Source organism: Rousettus aegyptiacus, unplaced genomic scaffold, assembly GCF_014176215.1.
Source record: "Rousettus aegyptiacus isolate mRouAeg1 unplaced genomic scaffold, mRouAeg1.p scaffold_m13_p_6, whole genome shotgun sequence".
Lineage (NCBI taxonomy): Eukaryota > Metazoa > Chordata > Mammalia > Chiroptera > Pteropodidae > Rousettus > Rousettus aegyptiacus.
The window spans coordinates 56951740-56978067 of record NW_023416309.1 but is presented as its reverse complement, the minus strand read 5'-3'; the positions used below and the strand labels follow the sequence as shown (position 1 = coordinate 56978067).

General features: G+C 52.9%; 2 protein-coding genes across 5 annotated transcripts in view; one reads left to right on the top strand and one right to left on the bottom strand.

Annotated features, from left to right (window-relative positions):
- ADAM12 (ADAM metallopeptidase domain 12) overlaps positions 1-9606 on the top strand; it is a 262371-nt gene extending 252765 nt beyond the window's left edge. For all 3 annotated transcript variants that reach the window (XM_016148241.2, XM_036222356.1, XM_036222357.1), the window contains 2 exons: positions 2626-2756; positions 4714-9606. In XM_016148241.2, the coding sequence (XP_016003727.2) occupies positions 2626-2756; positions 4714-4774 (192 nt within the window). In that variant the 3' untranslated portion in view covers positions 4775-9606. The remainder of the gene's footprint in view (positions 1-2625; positions 2757-4713) is intronic.
- A 3127-nt stretch (positions 9607-12733) lies between these two features.
- FANK1 (fibronectin type III and ankyrin repeat domains 1) overlaps positions 12734-26328 on the bottom strand; it is a 57278-nt gene continuing 43683 nt past the window's right edge. For both annotated transcript variants that reach the window (XM_016148247.2, XM_036222358.1), the window contains 8 exons: positions 22472-22553; positions 21397-21471; positions 20518-20583; positions 15469-15634; positions 13697-13840; positions 13166-13243; positions 13019-13063; positions 12734-12895 (listed from right to left, as the gene is read on the bottom strand). In XM_016148247.2, coding sequence (XP_016003733.1) covers positions 12746-12895; positions 13019-13063; positions 13166-13243; positions 13697-13840; positions 15469-15634; positions 20518-20583; positions 21397-21471; positions 22472-22553 — 806 coding nt within the window. In that variant the 3' untranslated portion in view covers positions 12734-12745. The remainder of the gene's footprint in view (positions 12896-13018; positions 13064-13165; positions 13244-13696; positions 13841-15468; positions 15635-20517; positions 20584-21396; positions 21472-22471; positions 22554-26328) is intronic.

Genomic DNA, 26328 nt, shown 5'->3' with positions numbered 1-26328 from the left:
GAATTCCTCGTGTTCTTGTTCAAAGTGAAAACAGTCCTCGGCACGTGGACTGGGTGTGAGCGACCGGCCCGGGGTCATTTCTCGGCCGGGCCGGAGGGGGCCTTTCTGGCAGAGCCCGGGTTCGGGCTTTGCAAAGGCGGCGAGCAGAGCGAGGCCCGGGAGGGGGTGCGGCAGTCGGTCCCTCCGTGCGCAGCCACTGCTGCTCCCCAGGTGTCCCCAGGCCGCGTCTCCGCGTCTCGCATCTGAGAAGCGGGGACGCGTCGCCTCCGCTGGCTCCCCCGCACCGTTGTGGCTTGCCGTCCCAGCAAGGCCGGCGGGAAGCTGGCGTCTTACCCGGGCAGCATCTATGTGCCCCAGACACGGCAGGAGTGCGGGGCCTGGTGCCTTAGCTGACCCCCAAGTTCAAGGTCAGAACTTGCAATCAACAGCTCAACTCTTTGGGCTTTTTTCACGATGGTGACCACAGAATTTGTCGCCTAAACCAGGACACGTCTGAGAGAGTATGATCGGCAGTTAAACAGGGCCGCGAACGTGAGCTGGGAACGGCCCAGGCGAACCGGAGTGATGGGCCGAGCCAACGGCCGCCTGCGTCTCCGCGGTGAATCCAAGCACATGGTGGTCGTACTGTAACACGTGCCTCGCTTTTCCTCGGGGCCGCAATGAAAATCTCACCTTATCTTTATTGCCAAGACTAGGTACTTCTTCATGCTTAGCAGCAAAACTAGCATCGTTTGGTAACGAATTATTTAATCTTCGGAGTCTTTCAGTTTTATGGGTACCTACATTCATTTTCGTTTGACACTAACGTCTTGCTCGTAGCTTCCTGCCGCCTTACAGGGGCTGGAGCTTGCTTTATTGCCATGGTTCATCGCCCAGAGTTTGTGGGCGGGGCTGCAGCACTTTTGGGGGGTGAATTTCCTCCATCGGGAACAGCCGTCGCGAAGCACCTGCCACATGCGCCAGGCCCCATGCTGCGAGCTTTGCTCAGGTGCAGACGTGTACAGGTAACAGGTCACGTGAGCCTCACACCCACCCCAGCGGGGGGTGCGGGGTGCCACCGCGACCCCCGGAGCGAGAGAACCAGGAGCGCGTTCCTGCAGGCCGCCCTCGCGCCTGTCCTGGGAGTCACTCGTTATTCCGGGTCTCTTCCTCGTTAGGGAAGTCGGTCCACTTCAGAGCCTGAGGCCGGTTAGCACTTCCTTGGCTGAGAACTTGTCCGGGGGCGCTTCTCCGCCCGCTCCGCCCGGGGCGTCGGCGCGGCACATTTGCCACGCGCCGCGGCCCACAGACTTCTGGGGCAGCGTCCTCGGCTTCACGGAGGTCTGCGAAACGGTAATTGTCCTGTCGTGGCCTTTCACCCGAGCTTCGGTGGCCGAGGAACTGCGGTTTTCGGGGATCCTTGCTGTGAGGAGCGCGAGTGCTTTCACGTGTGCCCGGGCGCGTGCGCCGGCGGGCCCGACCGGCGGCTTCTCGGGGCGCCCCGTCGCCCCCGCGGCTCCGGCTCCGCTTCCCGCGGACGCTCTGTGCGTTCGCGAGGCCCCGCGGGCCAGGGCCCTGTGGGCGCGGCCTGACTTCCCAGCCCGGCCCCGGTGAGCCCGCCCACGGGTGGCCGGGGCCCCGTGATAACAAGGGGCTCGCGGTTTGGCTGTTTTGCTGCTGCTGTCATTTTTCTCACATTTCCGTTAAGCATGTTATACTTTGTGACGTGCGGGAATGCCGCGCTCTGGGAGCTTCCCGTGCGTTGTTTTATTTAGTCTGCATGACGCTGCTGTCACGGAGGCCTTGTTTTCTCCTCCTTACAGAGGGAGAGATGGATGCTCAGAGGGGTCGGGTGGCTTGCACGAGTCCCAAAGCATTGGTCTTGGGTAAAACTCAAAGCAGAAACACTGCCAAGTGCAGGTTTGCCCTCCATGCTTTCCTCCTGCTGGCCGCCTCGCCGGCCTCTGGTCAGGGTTTTCCTGCCGGGCATCCTTTGTCTGTGAGTCTGGGACTCCGTGAACTAAGGATGAGAGAGCATTTTGGTGGAAGAGCGTCAGAGCATCCCGCGGAGCTACCTGGTCCTGCGCGGGGCCTCACGAACACCAACCCCATGCTGGTGGACGGTGACCGTCCTTGCTGGCTAATCCACACCTGAACGAGTTCTGATACAGGTTCTGGGAAAGATGAAGAAATGAATGTGATGTCTCAAAAGATTTTCACTAACTCCTCATCTTAGGCCTTTACAAATTGAAAAAAAAGCCTAAGTTTATATCCTCTGGGCAGCACTGACCCCGAAATGCCCGCATCAACCCACTGTGCTCCCAAGGCCGATGAATGACTTGGCATCTGAAGACCCGCATTTGAGTGTCTGTCACTGCGCGATGTCCTGGGTAAATCTTTTAAACGTTAGAGAAAAGTTTGACGGGAAGACGGTCGACAATGGTCAGCCCTGTCGCCCGCCACCGCCCCCTCCCCCTGGGCAGTGAGAGGTTTGTGCTCGGGAAGCGGAGCCAGGAAGTAAGACCCGGGCCCCGGAGCAGCTTGCCGTCCCCCACGCCCCACTCTCCGGGGGCGTCTGACGGCTCCTGGGGTCCAGGCCAGTTCACAGAGCTGGGTGATCATGCGTGATCTCGCGGTTCCTTGCAGGGAACTCGTAAGCCAGACCCGCCTCAGAAGCCTCTGCCCGCCGACCCCCTGAGCAGGACGGCCCGGCTCGCCAGTGCCTTGGCCAGGGCCCCGGAACGGCAGGCGTCTGGGCTCCGCCTGGTGCCTCTCAGGTGAGTGCGACAGAGCCACGCCCAGGGCCACATCGAGCCATGCTTTCCAGACCGCGTCGAGACAGGGGTTTGGCGGTCTAGGCCATGCTTCCTGCTCCCCCACACCGGGGCAATAGGAAACAGACACGGGGCAGCTATGAAGATGCCCGGGAGGCGGTCGTGGGCTCACAGTCACAGGTGTCACCACGTAGCTCTTGGCAACAGCCCCACTGCACCTAAGAGATCAAAGTGAGACCCAACAGAACTAGGCAGGGCACCCCGGAAAACTGAGACAGGCCAGGCCGTGTCTCCCCCAGAGACAGAGAAAAGCTACCAAGCGGGATGAGGTGATGGAAGCTGGACACACGCCTCACATCTCAGGCCCCAGGGGACCCTGCCCGGGCCCAGGGCCCTGAGGAGGGAGGGGGGGGTTGAGGGCCACAGACGGAACGAGGGGAATGTGGGGAGACAGGCCGCCGGGGCCGCTGGGCGCCGCTGGGCGCTGCTGGGCACAGCTCACGAAGGAGTCGCCCCTGCAGCCCCCGCCCCCCCCCCCCCCCGCGGCTGCGGCCGCCTCTCGCCCTCACCCGCAGAGGACGGCAGGGCCCCGTCCCAGCCCTAAGGCGGGGCCGGAGCCAGCCCACTCTGTTCTCAAGAACAGCTCGTCCACTTCCAGGAATTTTGCAAGCTGGGTGTTAAAACCCAGCCACTATTAAAATGTAAGTTATATCCTTATAATGATAAAGTATACTTATGTTTAAAAACAAAAGTAATTAATGCCCCAAACGCCTTTTTTATTTATTTTTTACCACATTTTGCTATTTCCTATGCTATTGCGGTGACCTGCACCCGTTACTTCCCCGTGGTGGGAAGCCACGTGACGGCGGCCGCTGCCACCGCGTCCCCGCGCGGTCACGTCGTGTTGGTGGCCAGGACGTCTGCCCCGTGGGAAGAGGCCCCTCCCCCCCACAGCGGGTAGTTGGCACACAGGCGGGTTAGACCCTCAGCCAGAACACGCTCTGCCACACACGCCCCTCAGCGGGAGGCTCGTTCTGTGAGCTCGGGGTAGCCTGCCGGCCGGGCCCGGCCTCCGCGCTTCAGCTTCTCGGAAGGGGGCAGGCACACGTTCGTGATCTCATTACATCTTTGGGGAAAAATGCTCGGCCTGCGAGAGAGAGCCGCAGAATAAATCTCAGAGATAAAGCCGGTCAGAGGGCGAGGACAGTGGTCTGGTTCCCAACTGCGGGAGTCCAGACAAAGCGCAGAGCGTCCTGATGACGTTGTCGTGGTTTGCACGCGGGTCGGGAAGTTAACTTCTCCTGCTGGGAAGGAAAAGCCCTGGTTTGCAGGGACAGGGCCGGGGGAAGGCCCCCAGGCAGTGGCCTGTCTTGCCGCTGCCGGTGTCTTGTCCCAGAAGGAGAAGAGCGCTCTGCACGCTCACTTTTAGGGGTCCCCACGCCCGGCTTTGCTCCCCGGAGCTGCACCGCCCAATCCAGCAGCCGCAGGCACACGCGGCTAGTCAAAACGAGACGCGCTCTCGGTGCAGATCCACACAGGATTCTGAAGACCTCGTGCTCGAAAATGTCAGCTCCCAATGACTTTTCTGTGTTGATGTATTGGGTTAGATGAAATTTATTACTGATCAGTTTCATCTGTTTCCTTTTTACTGTTTTCATGCGGCTACTAGAAAACGTTAAATCTCACCCGCCCCCGCCCCATCAGGCTTCTGTGGGGCAGAACCCTGGTAGGCTCTAGAGCGGGGGCGGGGGAGATGGGAGGGATGGCTCTGGGGCGGAGGGCGCCCCTGGTGGCCAGACGTCAGGCCACTGAGAATCCCGCCCGTGGCACCTCGGCCCCCAGTGCGAAGGGACGGGATCCTGGAGGAGCCTCGGAGCGCAGGAAAAGCCCCCGCAGGCGTCCGCCCCCGCAGGTACCGCTCGCGAGGCCGCTGACTGCTTGTTTTCTCCCCTGGATGCAGAGCCGCCCCCGAATGCCCACGCCCAGGGCCCAGGGCCGCCCACGTCGCCCACGCTAAGTGAGAAGAAAGCCGACGCTTTTCGACAGTGAAGACAGAAGTTTGCACTATCTTTCCACTCCAGGTGGAGTTATTTTTTGTACCAACTCCTAGAACTTTTGTGATGTTTAAAACACCATTGTTTTAAGAACTTCGAGCTACTGCCGTCGGTGCTGTGCTGTGCTATGGTGCTCCGTATACTTGCTCAGGTACTTGTAAATTATTAATTTATGCAGAATGCTCGCGACAGCGCGGCGTGCTGAGTGGGTGTCTCGCTGTCACTGGGTCCCCGTGGAAGGAAGGCTCCTTGTGCCTGTAATAGCTTAGTGGCCTTGAAATCGCGTGCTGTGTGGGTCGCTGCACCGGTTTACTTTTCGATCGAGGCTTTATTGGAGAGAAGTCCCCCAACTACCCAGGGCTGTGCTCACGATACCAGACACAGCTCAAGAGACCCCGGGGAGAACCTGACTGGTTTTCCGGGACCCCTCATCTCAGGCCAGGAGCCTCTGGTCCAGGCCGTGCTTGGCTTTCAGAGGGACCCTGGGCCCTGTCACGGCAGACAGGCTGGCCCACTAGGATAGCAGAGAAGGGTCTGGCTTCCAGTCAGGAAGCTTTGGACAGAACCTGGGCTTCAGAAAAGAATTTGAAGGTGTGGCTACACCAGGATAGAGCCCGGGACACGAGGCCAGGCAGCAACTTCACCTCGAGCTCGTCAGCCACGAGCGTATCTGGAGAGCAGGTGAGGCAAGCTTGCCTTGTAGAGACGCCAAGGACCTCTTCTCCTGGCTGCCCCTTAGTGTGCCGGCATCGGCACCGCGCTCAGACCGGGAACGGTGCCGATTCCCCGAGCGCGCTACCGCCCAGACTGTCTGGGGCTGAGCAAATCTCCACCTCGTCTTCTGCGCTTCAGTGCAGTGACCCTGTGTGCAGACAGAGAGATGCGGCTTTCTGCGGGGCCGTAACTATTTTCAGATGTTTACCAGTAACCATATCTAGAGAATCAATTCTGTAGTTAAAAATCTCCCTTTATCGCAAGATTCAGCTTGTTATAAATTAGCAGGATCCCTATGCTTGCAAAAACTGCCACCAGATGGAATGCTCTGTTTACTGGCACCAGCTCTGTCTGCTGTCCTTATTGGTTAGTGCACATTGGACAAAGAGCCATAAGTGACCAGTAAGTTCTTCGGGAGCATCCTATTTTCCCAGTGTGGCTGCAGGAATTTTTAAAAGGTGCTTTTAGCATAAAGTTTGAATCTGTTACACACTTGCAACCTACCTGTTGGGTGTTGCAGATTGTGATAATCAATTTGCTGATCCTACATGTTCACAAAATGCCGTCTTGAGCATGAGCCCCTTCAAATGTCTGACTGGAGAGCCAATTTCACAAGAAGGTCTTAAAGACGCTTATCTCTAATGGCATGAAAATGACAAAACACAAGAGAAATGCCATTACATCTCTGCCTTCTGATGGGGTCATGTGGGACTGGTTTTTACATTAGAAGGCAATTGCCAGCAGTTCCATAATTCACTCCGGTTTATGGTAAAGACTTCGTCTGGGCTCATGTCGATGGTTTTTCTATGCCTTGAAGCAGAAAGACAAAACATACCAAGAAGAACCTTGGTTTGCCGTCCAGAAGGCAAGACTACGTTTAACTGTCCCTGTGTTCCCCACCACACCTAGGCAACAGCCTTCGGGGTCATGGATAAACTAAGTAAGCCCGCCTCACACACACGCACACGCACACGGGAATCCAGCTCCAATACATTCCAACTCGTCTAGCATCCCTCTGCTTATTATGCAGTTATTAACTCCTGAAAAGCGTAAAGCCATGTCAGAGAATGTCACTGTCTGTGAGCACGTGCAGAATGACTGTGATCACTGTTACACGTGGTAATTGTGTTAAGGCCAAAACATATACTGTTGAAAAGTTTACAGACTTTTTATGGTGCGTTGTGTGGGCACTGCCTTTGCAGATGCCCGGATCCTGAGACCTGGCATTTTAGCCCCTTCCTTCCCATTGCGGGAAGAGGATGTGAACTTGATTCTCGTCTGTCCTCAGCTAGAATTCCTGTGCTTCTCTTGCAGAGAACCAGGAGTAGTTGGATATTGAAGGAGGTTAACGCTGTGATCTCACACCGTGTCACCCATGGCCCCTTGCGGGCTGCGGCTGATGACACATTCCTTTCTCTACAGTACTAATTGCTTTAATAGAGCCATGCAATTTCTTTCTGGATAAGAACATATTTAATACTAATAGCCCCTTAAAATACACAGATCATATTAAAGGAACAATACTTCCAAGATGCAGTATTTATCAAATGAAGTATATTTAGCAATAACTTTCATATTCATATAACTTAAGAGAGGAGCCAATAGCCAGGTTTTTTTGGGGGGAGGTATTTCTCTTCTGATATCCTCACAGATGATGGAAACAAACATCAATACTCGTATTTCAATGGCAGCCTATTTTTCATATTGTTTAAAATTGTATAGGCATGAAAAATAGAGTTGATTTGAGTTGATATGGCCGTCACTGAGAAAGCCAACGTATTTAGACACAAAGTAGGCCCTGAAGGTCATCACTTCTTTGTCTTATTAGAGTTGTAGGTTTTATGACCCCACTTTACTGGGATGTATATGGCTAATCTTGCAGGCATTCTATTTAAAACTATCTCCTGAAATTTTTTGTAACAGTTTGTTTTCCCGACACATGGAATCAGATGTGTAGCAACCAAGAGAAACAATGCATAACATTTTCCATTGTCAGAATGTGCATACAGAGGTCACACTTCCCAGTGTGAATTTTTCCCACTTACACATGTGGGATGACATCACAGAAACCACAAAAGCAACAAATTAAACTACACGAGAGTAAAAACTCCTGACTAGTCTCCGAGGGGACATTTTCATGCCTTCTTAACTTTATGAGGAATTCTCAGGCTGAAACCAGAGGCCATTGTTCTCTGGCACACCGATAAGCACATCCGCATGACCCCAGAGAGCAAAACCGCTAAAACTCTGGCCTGTGTCAGGCTGGTCCTAGGAGCCCATGATCTCCCCTGGTGCTAGAGAGCCCCGTGCTGGGCCAGCTGGGGTGCCCGAGCCCCTGCCCGCCACCTCTTGATCACGTTTACTGAGCGCTCTGAGCCGCTGAGCCCTGAACACTGAACGGGCGTGGAGCCCAGGCAGCTGGGTGCGAGGGTTCTCCGCGACCTCGCCCTTTGCAGTCTTTCCTCATGAGGCTGTTTCGTTTCAAACATTTGCTGTGCAGGGCTCCCCTGGATATTCTGGGAGCAGGAAGCCCAGGGTGGACTTGGCCTAGAGACCCTTCCCTGCTGCTATCAAAACAACCCCAGCCAAACTCAAGTGACCCAGATAACAGTCCCCCAACCCTGCCTAGAAGTCTCCCAATGCCAAGGCTGCCCCCAGATGTGACTCTCAGGCTGTGGCTTTCGCACACTATGGCTGGCTAGTGGGGGACATTGCAAGTACCATCTTTTCTGCTCCCCGACATAGAGGCCAGCCCTAGGCTGCCCCCGTTACTCACCATGACTCTTGAGCAGGCCTATCCATCCATCTGGTCACCGGAAGCCAAAGCTAATGCATCCGTTTGCCTGTCTATCAGCCAGACACAAGCGCCTCTCCCATCCGACAGATCTGCACGCTCACAGCACCTTCGGGTCGGCCAGAGTGCTGATGCCGTGGCGTGTGGCTGCCCCACAAGTCCACCTGCTGGACGCCTGGCGCCCAGCCCTTCTCCAGGGCGACCCCGCCAGCCTGAATTCAGCAGAGTCCCTCCCACCGGCACGCCACCCCTCAGAGGGGGGAGCCGGCCATAGAAAATTAGTTTCTCTCTGATTGCAAAATGCTCCTGCCTCACCCTACCGTTCCCATTGGCATCTGTTTCTTTAAAACCTGTTGGGAAACTCAGAGCAATACGAGTAACAGGCTATGAGAGGCTCGTGAGCCCCAGGCCAAGGGCCACTTCTGTGCAATGAGGATGTGCCCCGAAGCCATGTGCCTGCACCCGAATGGGCTGCTTCCTGCCTGTACGCTGGGGACGGCAATGGCGGCTTACAGTCCAGCCATTAAGAGCCTGTTTCCTACGAGAAACACCAGAAGAAACGGTGCATGTAAAGTTGCTGTGATCGCCAACAGCGGACGGTGATGACCAGAACGCCTGACGCTCAGGGAAAGGGATTCTCAGTGCGATTCGGCCCTTCCAGGCCGAACGCTCCGTCACCGCCCGGTCTCCCAAGCCCTCCATCCTCCCCGTGATTCTCCTCCCATAAAACCACCTTTCAGTCTTCAGTGAAGCACATTTTAAATCCGGACAAAAGAGTAAATGTCATGTGATCCTTGTAGTTTTACAGAGAAGTGGAGTGACGTGTCCGTGGGCTGCAAACAGGTACTTAGGTAGAGCAGTGATAGAAAAAAATATTTCAGATTAGAAAGACAGAAGATCCTCCACGCGTCCACAGCAGGACACACAGTGGCGGAGCTAATGTTCCCTCAAACCTTCCGTCAGGCCAGGTCCAACTGGGGTGCTGCGGGGAAGGCCCACTGTTGCGTGTGGCAACGTGGTGTGATGTAACTCTTCAAAACTTGGCTACGGGCTACTCGGCACAGTACGAAGTTAGAGCTACTAAACCAGCACATTAAGTTTATAGTGCTTCATCCATTCACGCCGCTTTGGTTTGCTAATTTTTGTTTCACATGCCTTTTTATGTTACAGTCCCTCACTTCTGTACACATTTCTCGTACTGGGGTTCTCCAGGCAGCACAACCTGCTACTGCCATAGAAAAAGTCATTGTTAAGAACATTGTATCGAATAAATGGTATACAAGTAACTCTACAAAGATGTGTCTCATTCCTCGCGGAGAACGTTACAGAGATGTAGAAAAACGTGTCTGTGTTCCCATTCGTGGGCCCATCAGGGCAGTTGAGAACAGAACACAAGAAGCTAAGAAGAACGGTGAGCTGGGGTCAGGGGTGCGGGCCGCAGGCCGCGCGAACCCGTCAGACGACGGCGCGAGAGGGAGGAGAACGCCATCCGCGCACCGCGCGGGGGGGCGAGGGGCAGCCGCGGCCTCGTTGTGAACAGCGTGAATGCATAGCCCATCGAAGCGAATGTTTTTAAACTCACCTTATTTACAGAAGAGGTCAATTCGAAAAGCAAGCAAGCAGGGGTAGAAATGTTCACATCAGACTCATCCGGCATGAACATCTAAGCAGAATAGAAATTTATTTACAACTTAAAAAATTAGCATCCGACTTCGTAGAGAAGTGAGGCGAATGCAAAGAGTGAGAGATGCACGGAATGGTAACGAGGTCTGTATTCTTACCGCCCACCGCCCATGACGAAGTGGGGAAAATAAGTTTATCGAGGCCTCGAGCATGGTTAACAATATAGGTCAAATAGAAATACATCAAATGGAATACTTCAAATGTACAGAATATACCTTCTTTCAAAGGGCCCCTGGGGAAAATGTGCGTGATGTGCGTGTGTGTGTGTGTGTGTGTGTGTGGATGGATAGATGGACAGATGGATAGATATACAATTTCATATGTTAAACCACAAAAATAAACTCAAATTCCAACTGCTACAAATTCTCAAGATTATAATACAATAAAAGTAGAAAAACAGTTCTCTGCCCTAGGCAAAGACGAACTACAGGTCACCTAGCAAACAGCAGAGGAAGCCACGTGAAGTCGCACATGCCGCGGCCAGGCTAATCAGACTCCGTGGCCTTTACGGACTCACCCGCGACACTTGTTAAAATCCGTTGTCTATGTCCTTCTCCTGGAGATTCAGTTCGGAGGGTGTGAGATGGGCCTAGGGATCTGCATTTAAGAGAACTCCCAAGTCGGTCTCTTCATCGGGGAAGTTTAGGAAACTTCTTGTGGGAATACAGTGAATGCAGTGCTGAGGAGAAAATTCATAGCCCAAAAGTGGTAGGTTAAACAGAAAAAGACAAAAATGAATTTATTCGCCAACCTAAAAAGTCACAAAAAGGAATAAAGAAGGAATGAGTTTGTAGAAATAAAAAGTATGCATTAATTGGGAAAAGTAAAACTAATGAAACCATGGGTAGCTTCTTTGGGAAAATTAAAACACAAGATAAAACCACCATCTAATAAGAAAAAAAAGATAAAAAGCAAATACGCATAGCACGTGAGCATGTGGAATCCCCCAGGCCACCAGAACGCCATGAGATTGCCTCAGGAATGCGAGGATGGCTCAATGTTTTAAAATCGAAGTCGCCAAATTGACAGATTGTAGGGATATGGGCCGTGATTACCAGCAATGCCAAAAAGACATTTGAAAAAATTCAAAATCCATTCCCGAGTTTCTAAACATCTGAATAAAGAAAGACTGGAAACCGCAGGCCTTGAGACATGTTAGTGTCATTTGTGGAAAATGAACTTCGCAAACATGTGACAGGACCTTAGAAGCAGTCGTTTGGGGCCAAGTTATACTGCAGTAAGAAACCACTCAAGTGTCAGTGACTCGCAGCACGGGAGGGTTATTTCCCACTCCCAGGACAGGTCCACTGGGCGACCTCGGGGTTTTCTGTCAGGGCCCTGGGCCGATGGAACGGCCTCCACCTGAGCCACGGCTGGCCTTGTGACAGAGGGAAGAGAGACTTGGGGACTCTTAGAACTTCCACTCAGAGGGGCAGCAGCCACCTCCACTCACGATTCGATGACCAGAGTCAGCCCCTCGGCTGGCCGCGTCACATGGTGAGATGATGTGAGGCCTTCGAAGGCGGCTCGTGAATCAGATCTGCGGCAGGCGGAGAAACGAGACGAAGGTGAACGTCCACGCTGATCGGGGCGGGGGGCCCTCGGAAAGCTGTGGCCATGCTCCGGCTTTTTGCGATTTAAGAAATCAAATCCAGCCGGTTTGAAGGGGTACGCAGTCGTACGAAAGGTGAAACCCTGAGGAAACACGGGAGGAGGGCCGAACGTGACCCGCGGATTGAATCCTAAGGGGGACGCGCTGCGAACCGCACGGGCTCGGCCGAGCGTGGCCAGCACCGGCGGGACTGTGAGCGTGCGCCCCGTCTTTCCCGCGGGCATCGGCGCCCTCGTGACCGTGCGACCGGGCTTTCCGCACAGAGAACTCTGGACCGCCGCGCAGACCGCCGTCCCCGGCCTTCTCACGGGGCCGAGGCCACGAGCTTGTCCCCGGAGACACGCAGCGCACGTGGTCTGCCGGCTCCCGCTGCCGGCTTTGCGGTGTGTCTGCTGAGTTCCCCCACGTTTGTGTCTAAGCTCCCAACGGGCAGACCTCGCTACGGTTACTTCCCCCTTGACTCTGATCTGCGTGATCGGCACCAAAAACCTGTCTGCTCGGAAGGCAGAGCTCAACCCAGCGCTCTCTGGCGAAGCGGCCAGCAGGCCGGTCTCACGTCCGGGCCCACGTGTACGCAGACACGGTCTCAGACAGGTCTGTTCGCACAGACCGACCCTCCCCCCGACCCCCCCGACGCCCCCAACAGGCAGACACCAGACTCTGGAAATATGTATTTTGTGCTTTGAAGTGAGGCCAGCAGCTGAAGAGAAAACTCTGCATGGGGCCTCCCGGGCTTTCGGGAGGAGTGTCACCCCGGGAGGGAATGCCAGCTCGACGACACCGCCCGGAAGGCCAGAGTCGGGAGGGGAGGGCGTAATTGCAAACTCATGAGGGAAAGGACGTCCACGAGGTCCTGGGGTGGCTCAGAGGACAGCTCGGGGGCCAGGGGCGGGGAGGGGGCACCCGGGCATGTTTGTGCAGCTCCGGGACATAAATATTTTGTTTCACGTCTAACTCCGAAGGGCACGAGGGCAAGAACACATCGTCACTCCGCAGACACCCAGGGATGCCGCCGCGGCCGCACGTGCTTAGGTAAAAAGGTGTATTTCAAAGCGGGGAACGGTTGTGTGTTACAAAAGTCACTGTGAATCTTCAACTAAATAAATAAACGCATAGCCCTCAAAGAGGCAGGCTCTCATCTCTCCGGCCGCACAGTCACGTTCTGCTCCGCGTCACTCGGCCTCCGGAGAGAAGCCGCGCCCGGGTCCGCGGACAGGAAGCAGCGGCGGCTTCTCAGGTATTTGCTCTCTTTCCTTTTCGTTTCTTCTAATAAGGAGACTACGTTCTAGATAAACAAAAACAGGTGAATGTAATCCAAGGGTTTGGTCGGTTTACTCTTTTTTTTTTTTTTTTTTTCCCAAGCACTACAAAATGAGCCTGGGAATTCAGGGAAAAAAAAAATCCCAACCTGTCTGTCAAAAACTCTGGCCATCTCGAGGACGCCTTTGCCGAACTGAAAGAGAAAACAGCAGGAATTGTATTATTTATATAAACATATGTATGTTTTTTTCTTCTACTCCGGGGAAAAACTTTAGGGAGAGATCGAGTTATTTACCTCGTTTTTTACACTTGCATCTGCCCCTTTCTCGAGAAGTAACTGGACCAACTCTTCGTGATTATTTAACACGGCCACCTAAACAAACAGAAGCCAGTGGCGTGAGCGGCCGACTCCCTCCCGCGCGGGGCGCGGGCGGAACACCCGCCGGCCCTGCCCGCAGAGGGCAGAGGGCAGAGGGCCAGGCGCTGCGCCACAGGCACGTGCGCACTCGCCCTGTGGCAGTCACAACTGCGCGGACAGCGGAAGTGGAACCGGCCTTGCTGCGGGCCAGACGACGTGAGGAATGCCGGCCCGGGACGGTCCAGGGGGCAGCGCTTTCCCTGTGGGAGCAGATCCGCTTTGGACCTGCGATGGCCTTGGGGACTGGGGTTGGAATTTTTAAAGAAATAGTTGGAAAAATGGCGGCAAAAATATCGTGGCGGCATCGTCGGGCCTCTCCTAACAGGCCGAAGGGGAGTCCACATAGGACCAGCGCACGGGGCGCCCGGCCACACGCGCCACCGGCCCGCCGGCGGGAGCGAGGCCTACCATGAGCGGTGTCTTTCCGTCTTTATCCTTCACGTTCACGTCGGCTCCGGCTTCGATGAGCAGGGAGGCTGCCTTCTGGTTCCCCGAGACCGCGGAGACTCTCATGAGCGGGGTCCAGCTGGAGCCGGTGTCCGTCACGTCCACCTGGCGGGCCGCGGGAAGCGCCAACTTAGGCCCGCCCCTTTCCCTTCGCAGCGCTCATCGGAAGCTCGTAAAGAGACATTTATTCGCCCGAAGTCCCCTCACTTAAGTCTAGGCTTCGTAAGAGTTGCCTGTCCTGTGCCGTCAAAGTCTCACAAACATGCAGTGAGAGGCTGTGTTAGGGTCACTTTAGAGTGGCCGAGGGGCTGCAGGCCTCCCCACTGGCATCTTCAGCCACATTTAGTTCAAATGGAAAAAAGACAAGCTAGAAAAGTGAGTTCAAGGTCATCGCCTCTCTCTGGGCTCCATGTGAGCCCCGCCTGCGGCCACGCCTGCCTGTCCTCGCCTGTTTTTAAATAGGAGTGTATTTTACTAACTTTTAAAGATCCCTGTTAGCAGCTTCAGATCCTTTTCGGAATAATACGGTAGTGTACACACACACCCTTATACTTATCAACACGTCTTAGTTTTAAGCAGGAGATCGACAGGTAAATTAACAGAAAGCAGCCGGATCTATGACACGAATTCGGACCTGCAAAGTGAGCACCTGACGGCTTCTCCAAAACACTGTTCGCCTAATAGTCAGCAATTTCCTGATAATCTCTGCGTGGAGATCTCTCCCTTCGGTGCTTCGAAAGACGTATTTTAGAGTAAGACACTGTGAACACTGGACGCTACGGTGCCTGCAGCATCGGGAAACGTCCGTGTCCATCGGAATGGGACAAGAGGAGCTGCGGTGGGTCCCTGGGACCCCTCGGGCCATTGGCGTGTGAGATTATCAGCTGGGACACCCTGAAGGTTTGCAGTTCTTTGTCATGCAAAGAACTGCCTTTGGGCAGTGAGCTTCCGTGTCTTTAAATAATAATAAAATAATCACTTCCTATTACATGGTGCTTTATGCCGTTTTTTTTCAAGGCACATGGACACCCACTTTCTCCATCAGTCCTGAGGGTTGCACAGCGAGTGACTGAACCAAGCCTGAGCACCGGACGCCTTCCCTGAGGACGCGGCTCACGGAATGCAGAGCCGGGTCCCCCGCTGGCCAGTCACTCGCAGTACGCGGTGACGCCCCGTTGGCTCCCAAGCTGTCCCACCGTCTTCCGAAGCAACAGGGACCCTCTGCCAAGAACACGCAGGGGCTCGTGCTGACATTGTCTGTCCGCCGCCTGCCGGCCACAGCGGGATCCGGGGACACGGTCCTGCAGCTCCAGCGCCTCAGAAGAAGGCGGGAGCTGCCCCAGAGAGGTGCGCGCACCTCTGAAGCCCAGAGCGCCTCCATCGCCCAAACCGCGGTGTTTAAATGTTTGTGGCGGAGCCACTGTCGAGAGCTGGGTGGAGAGAGACCGAGGGAACCGAGGAGGCAGGCGGGGAGCACTAGCATCAGGTCCGGCTCTGCGTTCAGCGCTGTTTTTCTTCTCACTCGACGAGATGAACCTCCGCGGCCGCCTGAGGCCTCACTACCATGTCGATTCTGCGATCGCCCCTTCCCACAGCCTCAGGAGCCCTCTCCCTGAGAAGCTGGGGGACCTCCTCGGGCATTTCCAAGCTCAGCTCAGGGCCCCGCCTCTCGCAGGCCCTGCGGGGCAGCCTCCCGGGCTCTCGGCACGCGTGGGGCCCACAGGGACCCGTACCTCACAGCCGTCCTGTATCATCCACTCGATGACGTCGCAGTGGCCGCCGTCCGCCGCCCAGTGCAGGGCCGTGCAGCCGCCCAGGTCCCTGGTCTCCCAGGAGGCGCCGTGTCTCCGGAGACATTTCACGACGTCCAGGTGCCCCGCATAGCACGCGAGCATTAAACTGCAACGCACAGAAGAAGCGTTGGCTGTGAGTCCGGTCACCAAACTCAGGTGCGTGTTTACCCTACCTGGCGCCGCCTGGGAGAGAAATCCTAATATGAATGGAAAGGCCATGAAAATGATTCATCTAAAATGGATACGTGTCCACGAACTGGTGAACGGATAGATAAAGTGTATATCCATACGGCGGAATATTATTTGGTCATGAAAAAATAACGGAGCACTGATATATGCCCCAACACAGATGGACCTTAAAACCCTATGCTGAATGAAAGCCAGACACAGAACGCCGCGTGTTACGTGATCCATTTATACGAAATGTCCAGCTTAGGCGAGTCCGCGGGGACAGAACCAGCAGGCGAGGACTTGCCACGGACCGAGGGCAGAGGAACGGAGTGTGACTGCTGAGTACGGGGCCTTCCTGGGCTGACGAAATGCTCCGAATGACATCGTAGAGGCGGTTGCACGACTGTGTTAATCTGTTTTAAAATGCGGAACTGTACCTTGTAAAGGAGTGAATTTTATGGCATGTGGAATACATCTCGGTAAAAAAATAATCATCACTGTAATTGAGTGAGATGTTAGATTTGAAAACATCCACCAGTTCATGATGATACTCGAAAAAGAGAAAGGGGGAAAAAATACTCATTTGACACCTAATTATTAAACCAATTCCTTACTCTAAATATTGGTATTTAAAGAAAACAAACGTTTACTCTGCAAATATAAGTGAAATGCAGTCCCATCCTCGCTACAGAGGGAGACTCCAAGCAGACCGCCAGCTCATGCACACAAACGGAACCATGGATTAGAAAATCACGCTCTAACTGAAACCAATTAAATCATTGATTCGGCGAGAATCATCGGTGGCCTCTAAAATGATCGCACAGCACTAGGCTGATGGGGAACAGGACAGTCACACGGTGCTGAGGAGGGTGCCCCGGACTGCTTCCAACAGGGCGGCTGTATCCTCAGTAAGGAGAGATCAAACCCGAACCAGGACCGTGGACACAGACCTCCTGCTGGGTGCGCCCACCGCCGCCGCCCGTCCCAAGTGTTCTTGCCAAAAATGTGATTTCAACTTTAAACCTAATTTCAACTTTACAAGGAATGAAAGGAGGAATGAACAAATTAAACGCCTCCTCCACAACTAGGAGGCAATTAGGCAAAAAATTACACGGGCATTTGTCTTCTGGACAATAACTGGTCTCATCTCCTCAAGAAGTCATGGCTATCAGGAAAAAAATATTTGTTTGTTTGTTTTTTTTTTTTAAGGACAGAGGACCAGTCTAGAAGAAAAAAGACCAAAGACACAGAGCAGCCAGGTGCAAGGTGCGGGCTGTTGACTGTGCTGTTCTGTTAATTTTTATAAATGTCTGAGATTCTCACGATAAAGCGATGGGGTGAGGGGTGTGTGGGAAGGGAGCCCCCAGCAGGAGGCAGGGCCACGTCTCCGTGCGACAGACCGCCCAGCGCTGAGCCCCAAGGCCAGGCCGGGCTGGAAGGGGGCCCGCGGTCCGCAGCCCTGCGCCCTCACACAGGCCCACCTGTCCTGCAGACCCGCCCCCAGGGTGGCCCTCCACCGGCCAGGTTCACGGTGCTCTCCAGGGAGCCTACGTCACTTCCCAGGTCTCTCAACTCTCCCGGAAGCGTTCCTCTGACTCGCCCTATACCCACACTGCTATTGGTTTTTGAACGGACAGTATGATAGGTTGAAATTTTTTTTAAAAATGTCATTTGCAGGGCTAAACATTTTTCACTTTAATTTTTTAATTCATTCTGCTATGAATCGTCTTTTTGTATAAGTTGCTTTTTCTACTGTGAACAGTTTTTTGGGTGTAAATGTGTGTATTTTCTACATATTAAAGGTGCCGGTCATTTGTCTACATTTGCGAATCTTTCCCCAGATGGTTCTTAACTTTGTAATTGAGTTTTTGGAAATGAGGAATGTATTCTTAATCTTTTTCTTGGTGATTTCTTCTAATCCTTTTGTCTTTCACAGTATGAGGTCAGATAGATATGTGCCTGTGTTTTCCAGTGGTTTTCTACAGTTTCGTGTTTTACATTTAATTCTTAATTTAGCTGGAATTTACTTTGGTGCATGCTCTAAGGCCCGGATTTAACTTGATTTTTTTCCTCCACGCAGCCCATTCTTCCAACATCCTCCTCGCTGGTCCGTGTTGCTCCCATCGGCACATGTTAAGTGCTGATGTACACGGAGATCTGTTTTAGGATTTACATTCCACTCTATGCTTTTTCCAATTTGTTGTACTGGTGGCATACTACTTTAATTACTTGTAACTTCATGAGGTGTGTCAAAAACTACCAAAGCAAGTCCTTCCACATTCTTCTTTGACAAATTTCTAGTAGCTGGTATCATCTAGCTATTTCCCCAGGTAAATTACAGAATCTTTTTAACAAGTTCCCAAGAAAAATTCCATTTGAGGATATGATGAACCTATAATTTGGGAAAAGCTGAAAATTTTATAATATTGGATCTTGCCATCCTGGCACACATGTCCCTATTTTTAAATCTTTATCTTTTCAGTAAATTTTTATAGGTTTTTTTAATATAAATTTCTTACTTTTCTTAAATATTTTATTTTTTATTCTACTTTGTTTCCCCTATTATATTTATTAACCAGTTATTGCCACTATTTAAGAAAATTTGTTTCTTTATGTTTTAGCTGGTCATTTTACTGAACCTCCTTATTAAGTATTTGAAAGTTGGTTCTGTTGGATTCTGCAAGGAAGGAACCGCACTTCTTACCCTATTTCATATCTTACTGAGCTGATCAGCTTTCCAAAATACCAGCCATGAAACAGCAACACATAACTCGTAGCTACCATATGCCAGGCGCCCTTTAAGCAGTTTTTATATATGAAATAATTGAGTGTTCACAAGTCTGTAAGTACGTCTCTCATGCCTCTCTTATAGATGAGGGAATCGAGGTGTAGAGGGGTGAAATCACCTGCCCGAGATCACACCCCCGTCCATAAGGGAATCAGGATTTGACGTCGAGCTATCTGGCTCTCAACCACTCTCCCGGGCTTCGTTACTAATTTTTCAAAAGAATCTGTCAACACTAAGGACGAACCAGGTGGTCATCTGAGATGATGGACAACTTTGTATGGTGACGTCAAAGGGTTCACATGCTTGGCGGAGGCTACTCCTCCCGCAGGACACTGTCCCTAGGATGAAAGTATCCTGCACTTAAATAAGATATGTTTTAAAGCATCCGAAGGTGTTGATTTACACCAAATTTCTGTTCTGCCAAGCATGCGTACATGCACACATACACACACGGGTTTGCGTCTTCAGTCTACTGATGGAAAGTATTATAGGAAATTTCCTAATACCAGACACCCTTACCCACCTCTGTGATCCTCTCAGTTGGGATGGAAGAGATATATAAATGTCTTCACGCACGCAGACACACAAATAGCTTTCGTCCCCTATCAGATTTTAGCAGTAAGATTATCCTCTGTAGCTTTCCAGCTTCCTCTCTGTTCCAGTAAGGTTCAAGGTTATCCTCAGTACCTAGAGAATCTGATCGAGCTCACTGGTAAAAGTCAAGCCGCGGAGCTTGTATGGGACGTAATCCTTTAATAGATTTTCTAATTTCTCCTATGAATGTTGGTTATTTCAGATTTTCTGCTTCTTGGGTTGGTCTGGCTGGTATAAACTTTCTCAGAAAAAAGTACTCATGTCAATGAAATGATCAAATCTATTTTAGATGCAAATGCGCCATTTTCTTTTTATGTTTACATTCCCTCCATAATTAGTTATGGAACCTTTCGATTTTCTAATTTTTCTTCTTAGATTTACAAGAAACTGGTGTGTTACTGTAGAGTTTTTTCTTTAAGAGGTAGCTCTTACACTTCCCAATCCTTATTTTTTAAATTAATTAATTTCGACTTTCAAGCCTTTCTTCTTCCTACCTCGAGTAACTTTTTTCTTTCCATTGTTCTTTTAAACTTGGTGTTACTCTTTTCAACCTTTTTGAGTTGATAGCTTAGTTCCAAAATTACCTAGGACTGGTTGAGAAACTGTTGCTTAAATGTACAAGTGATTTTTAAAATGTTCTTATTCAAAACCTGCTCCTGTGAGTGCAGAGAACGGCGTGGCCGGGCTTTCTGATCTCAGACACTGATGTTTTCTCCGTGACCCATCATTTACGGTCAGTGTTTTGCAGCTGCTCCTTACACGCAAGTGTGCAGCGCACAAACCTTTGATCTGGGCACAGTGTCATGTGACTCTACGCCTTGCATTTTGTTCACTATTCCGCCCAAGCGCCAAGCACAGAGCCTAAGTCACCCAAAAACGCTGGCTGATTTAAATTAAGCGAACCTCGGCAGCAGCTTGGTGATGATTTTCAAGCCTCTCTGAAACATGCCTTCGTCTCTAGTGCAGGTTTCGGAGCCTTGGGCTCGTCTCGTGCACTCCCGTGACGCGCTCGGCCCCCGACCCCTGGGCACCCTTGGTGGCGATTTTGCCATCGGCTGCTCTGGAAACACTAGCAACTCAGCACAGTGAAGCCGAACCCAGTGAGAACCCACGGGACATAAAAGTGCCCAGGCGCCCAGCACAGAGCGGCTGACAACCGTGGTGACGGCCGCCGGTTACGGAGCTCGCAGTGTGTGCCAGGCACTTACAGAGGGGAGGCGTCCACACTGGAACAGAGACCCCACAAGTACCCTGTTAAATGAGGGGACAAACGAGTAAGCTGAGTGCCGTCATCGCCATCTTTCCCGTGGGATCCGGTCCTTCACCCTCAGTGCTGTCGCAAGGAGCGCGCGAATGTTTGCGTTAAATCAAAACCTCTGGGCCCAAGCCTGGTAGGACGAGGGTGGGAGCAGTCAGGGCACGTCGCGGCCACCCACCTGTCTTTGCCGCTTCCGTTCTTCAGATTCACATCCGTGCCGTTGGAGATGAGGATTTTCACGAGCCTAGAGCAAACACATTTAAACGTAGCCGAGTAAGTAGCTTCGATGAGTAGGAACTCCCAATGATCCAGTAAAAATGAACAGTCTGGCGAGGCACGTCTTCAGACTACGTTCCTCTCTGTCTTCGGCGGCTAGCTGGCTTCAAAGACAGGGCATTATTAACCCTGACAACTACCTCTCCATACCGAAAAAAAAGAAAAATGAAGTTTCACCCTTTACACGCATCATTCGTTGAAAAGAAACTATACCACATAAACAGCCTGGACTATCGAACGAGTTCACCGTCACTTTAATGGCCATTTTAAATATATTTTCAAGTGGGAACATTTAATAAAAACATTTCTATTTTTTTCAAAATGGCATTTTTAGCAGTTAAAATATAAATATGATTGAAAAATAAGCTACTGGTATTTATGCCTAGCTCCGTGTGGGACAGAGGTAATGGAGTGTATAGGAGAAAATTATATGTTAGCGACCTATCGGGGCAGTTTGTTTTCCAGAATTAACATCCACCTCCCTTTCTTTCTTTAAAAGAAATTCAAATTCTAATACCAAATTTTCCTGGGACATATGAAATATATTGCAAAATATGATTAAATGGGTCTCTGTCTTCCTCGCCATACGATTATACACACTTACATGCTCTCTTGAACGTCCTATAACTTTATGAGCAAAACAGCTGAGTTTTCGTTCAGCCCCCAGAGGGTACGGTTTGAGAAAGAAGAAAGAAGGGGGCTCCCTCCCGCCCCCACCCGGCCCGGAGCCTTGGGCAGCAGCTCAGCCGCTCGCTGCGGGACGAGACGGGGCGCGGCCCACCTGCTGTAGCCCTTCTGGGCGGCGACCATCAGAGCAGTAAAACCAAACTTGTTGGGGACGTCGACCTTCACATTGCTTGGGAGAGACAGAGAGAGGGCATTAGCCGGGCCGGCCGGCCGGGCTCCCTGTGCATCTGCAGCCGACGTCTCTTGCGGGGCGCAGGTGGCTGAAATGGTTCACTTTATGGAAAATTCCAATTTTTTCTGGGCCATTAAATTTCTGTTGTCTTCGACTGCCCTGCCGAATGTTCTAAAAGATTCAAATTAGTAGAAAGAGAAAACGGCTGTCGTTTTACGTACAGGGGGCACTGCCTGCGACTCGGAGCCACCATGTGAGCCAGGAGCAGTGCGTGGAGATCACGGGCCCCTGGGCTCAGAGGACCCGGAGTCTTCGCCGCGGGCCCTCGGCCCCCCGAGCAGGGTCCGTGCGGTGGGCGCGCTCGCGCTGCTCCTGACTCCCGCCGCCCCCAGAACCAGAGGGCAGACTCTCCGCACCGGCGTGGCGGCCTCGGCTTCCTGTGGCCGCCTCCCGTCCTCCAACGGGCGAGGGCCTCAGCACACAGGTGACGACGTGTCGTCTCGGGCGCTCAAAGCTACCGATCCGAAAGGGACCCAGAGAGCACGGCCCTCGTTCGGGGAGGGGGCGGCGTCACCCCGCAGCAACCGCGCTCGCCGTTTGTCTGCAGGCGTCTTATCAGCCTTTGACTTAGAAACGGCTGATTTGGTGATTCCTCGATTTCATCAGGAATTAGAAGGGGGCGTTTGGGAGGGTGAAATGTGCCTAACTGCTTCGGCACGTCAGCAAGGGTCAGAAATTATTTCTGGGAAGAAAATACGATACCCAGACTGGTCATTTCCTTTTTCGGTTTTTACTAAATAATTATAAAACATAACACACAGGATTTTATCATCATTTTTACTATGCTGAACTCATATCAGTCACCTGAGACCAATTTGGGGGACAGTTTCAAAGGCATGGGACAATTTAGGAAAATAAAGCTGTATCATGCATTTCTCTGCACTTTATGGGCACTAGACATTTTTTTTAAGAAAAGGGAATGGCAGGGTTCTCTCACCCTCCTTGAAGTATTCGAACCAGCAAATCTTCATCGTTCACATTGACCGCGCGATGAAAATGCTCGCTACTGATGGGTTCTCCTGAAGAAACGGGACGGAAAGGGGTCATCCAAAACGCGGGAAGGTGCACGCCAGCTCCGTCCCTCCCGCCCGCGGTGGAAGGTCACGTCACCTCCACGGAGGCACTTGGCTATGCCAACGAGCATATCTTACGTTTAGTATTCAACGCCTTCTTTTTCTGAAAAGGACTTCGTTTTCACATATTAAGAGAACATTTAGATTGTCCTCAAGGCTTGGGACATCTTCAAAGTTACAAAAGTATTGCTCCGTGAATGTTGAACAACATTTGAAAATAGTTCTTTCAGATTCCATGAGACTTTAAATGTCTCTTACAAGCAAGAACAGGCCCCGCGGTTGCCACGCATGCTGGGCGTTCTCTGCCGAAGAGTCACTAAAGTGCTTGAACGACAAACAAACAAACGAAAAGACGGATTGCTCTAATAGTCAAAACCCAAAATCTAAATTCCTCCCAGGAATACGTCATTCGCATGCGACTCGTCTCCTCCGAGTCAATGGGGGCAGAAGGGGCTCACGCCCAGAGAGGGGGGACCCCGTGAGAAAGCCCGAGGCGGGGGGAGAGCCCGCCAAGCGGAGGAGGGCAAGGAGGAGGAGCCGAGGGCCCGCAGAGGGCCAGCGGGGGGCGGGCGGGAAGCGGGGGGCCCTTTTGTGCAGCGGCGTGTTAACCCCTGGAGGAGGGGAGTGGGCGCAGCGTGAGAATGAGGGGCTGGTGAAAGGAGCCCTCTCTGCAGCCGCTCGCCCCGCGGCCCCGTCTGCTCCACGCCCCGTGACTTTCCCATTTTGTAAACGAGTGTGATTCACCTAACGCAAGACCGCGAGCGCAGCTCTCAGCACAGCAGCCGCCAGGGCGGGCACGGCCCCGCCGTCCCTTCCTCCCGCGCCCAGCCCCACGGGCAGTGGGTCTAGAACCCCTCACTCTGGTCACCTCGAAGGGCCCCTCCATTCGTGCCACAGATGTTCGTTACCACGCCAGGTCCCGACACCGGGGTCCCAGAGAGAAGCTGTCACACGTGTCCCCTGCCCCTGCCACTTACGCCGAGCGCCTGTGTTCAGCCTATTACTAATCTAAACCCTAAGAGAAAACATCCGTTCTCCTACCCATAGTCCTTGGTCCCCCCACCCTGCACCCCGGCCCGCCTCCTGGGGCTCGCCCGCCACCCGACCGCCCACCTTCCTCCAGCCCGCTGGCCACCTCTGCCCAACGCCAGTAAAGTCCCCTGTCCCTGCTCCTTGGGGTGGGGAAACCCTCCGGGACACCAGTCCCTGGGCACAGGAGCCAGCACCCGCCTGGTCCCCTTGGAGTCTAGCAAAGGGGTGTGGAGCAGGAAGACGAGGGGCTCACTCTCAGAGTGACCTTTAGCTGGTACCCTTCTTTTTGGTAAAAATAAATTTAAGCCAAGTGAAAATCGTTTTGAAATAATTTTGTCTGCTAGAGCTTGCCAGTCTCTTAAAGATTTTTTAGCTACATTATACTTCCTCTTCATCATTCCACACATATTTCTAGTTTGAAATAAACATATCATGATAAACTGTCACAGGGCAAGGCCCACACTGTCCCTGGTCTTCAGAGGAGGTCACGCCTAGCCCGGGGGCTCCACCAGGGGGCTGTGAAAGGGGGCAGGGTTTTGCTCCCAGAAAACCCCAGAGGTCAAAGTCTGGTGACACTTTTGGTTGTCACGGCTTAAGGGCTGGTGCTCCTGGCTTCCAGTGGGGTGCTGATACGCGTCCCCTACAACCAAGAATTATTCAGTCCCATAATGTCCACAGGGCCGAGGGGAAGAAACCCCGGCCTAGGGTGACATGAACTCATAACGACCTACTGTGTGGCCCATCCACGCTTCAGTGGGCAGACGAAAGCCCTGAAAAGGCTCCCTTCCTGCTCACTGCCCAGAGAAAGAGGGCGGCTGGGAGCGTCTGTCACCTCGGCAGACAGTCCCCACGTCTGGGGCTCTCAAACTCCCACTGCCACTAAAATCACAGGAACAAGTCATCTGCACGGAATCATCTAGAACCTGAGAAGCTCATCCTAAGTTCAAAACACGGACTCACAGAAACCCTGTGAGTCAAGCTGTGACCAGGACTCCGCGAAACGCGCGTTAGAGCCTCCTTCAGGCCCCACTCCAAGAGCCAGAGGCGGGGGTGGGGGGGGGTCCTCCCCTCCCAGCCCGGCCCCCGAGCAGGAGGGAGCGCACTGGGGCCCCAGGCAGGTCCCGTCAGGCAACGCTGTGTCCCTGGGTGTCTAACACGTGCTGAGGCAGCTGACTGACCCCCTGTACACTTCCGCTCGTGCTGAGAACACAAGCAGGCACCTTACGTCGACTTGACCCCTCCCCACAAGGCGCTAACTGAAATGAGGTGCCTGAAGTATGAGAAGCTTCGAAAAAATGCAACTTCTTAAGAGTGTTTTTAAAAATATGCTAAAAACACACGCCGCGCCCCAGCACGCTTACGCCCTGACCGCCTCGGAGCACCCCCGAGCGGCTCCGCTGCCAGCCTGCTCTCCCAGGGGGGTCACTGCACGGTGCACGCCGCCCAGGAAGCTCTGCAGGAGCAGATGCTGGAAGCGAAATGAGCTCATTCTGCGCTTAGAGGCCGAGGACCGTGCGTAGCCACGACCCAGGGATCCTGATATCAGGGCATACTTTAAATAAATGCCTCGTCTAGTGCAGCTTCTGCAGGAGGCAATCACTGCTCTCTTTATTCTGAGAACAAAGGGACATCTCAAGGGAGAAAGGCAGGACATCAGAGCTGTTCGTCACTCTTGCCGAGTGTCAGCAAAAGGCAGCAGTCACTGTCATTTGGGGCGTGGGAGCTCGTTCTCAGCACTGACTCGTTGACCCCTCAGCCACCGCGAGGTGGTCAGAGAGGTACGGGGACTGCCACCAGACCTCACCGATCGACCTACGCGCGGAAGTCGCACCGTGCCGAGCCTGGCAGGGAAACAGAAGAGCAGAGGCTGTGGTCTGCGGAGCAGGGCTTCCTCCCACTCCAGCAGGAATCGCAAAGAACAGGAAATTCCAGCCGGAGCCGAAAGCTCGGTCCGGCCTGCCGCCCCCATCCCTCAGGACGTGTGGGCCGGGCCCAAGGGACTGCCGAAGAAGGAGCAGAAGAAAGGCAGGCTTTGCCTTTCTGGGTTTGTTTTTCTCATGTTCACCCCGAGGGTCGCAGTCCCGAGCACTGAACTGACCCTGCCGCGGGGAGGAAGTCCACGCTCCCGGCACCTGCGGGAACGCGTCGGGCCCCGCGGGCCACAAAGCGGGGGGCACCTCCCCCTGGGGGGACAGGACAGGTGGTCCTCAGGGGGGCCGTCCCTCGGGTCTGTGAGAGGGTCATTTAGTTGCAGGTGAGCTAGCGGATACATGAGGTGGTGGTAACACCTTTCTTGGAGGAATCTAGGTCTCCATTAAAGGCAGTGAATTAATGACGAGCTCATTGGAGAAGATATTTGCCAATTAACAAGCAGCAGCTGTTTTTCTTTCTTTTTAAGGGCCCAGCTGATTAAAATTGCATGCCTCATTTAAGCAAGAGTTTCGTGTACTTTACCTGGGGGGAAAAAAAGCACGAGCATCCTTTATTCAAACGAAGCACATGCTTTTGTGATTCATTAAAACACTTTCAAATTGAATGCAAATTATCAATCCACAGAAGCATTTTCACTCCTTTTGTATAATGTGCACATTTTTAATTCTTTGTTTAGCAGGATCTGCCTCCTTAAGAGAGTCTGCTTTGGTGGCATCACAAATATAAGAATAGTTAAGGGAGCAGCAGTCAGCCGAAA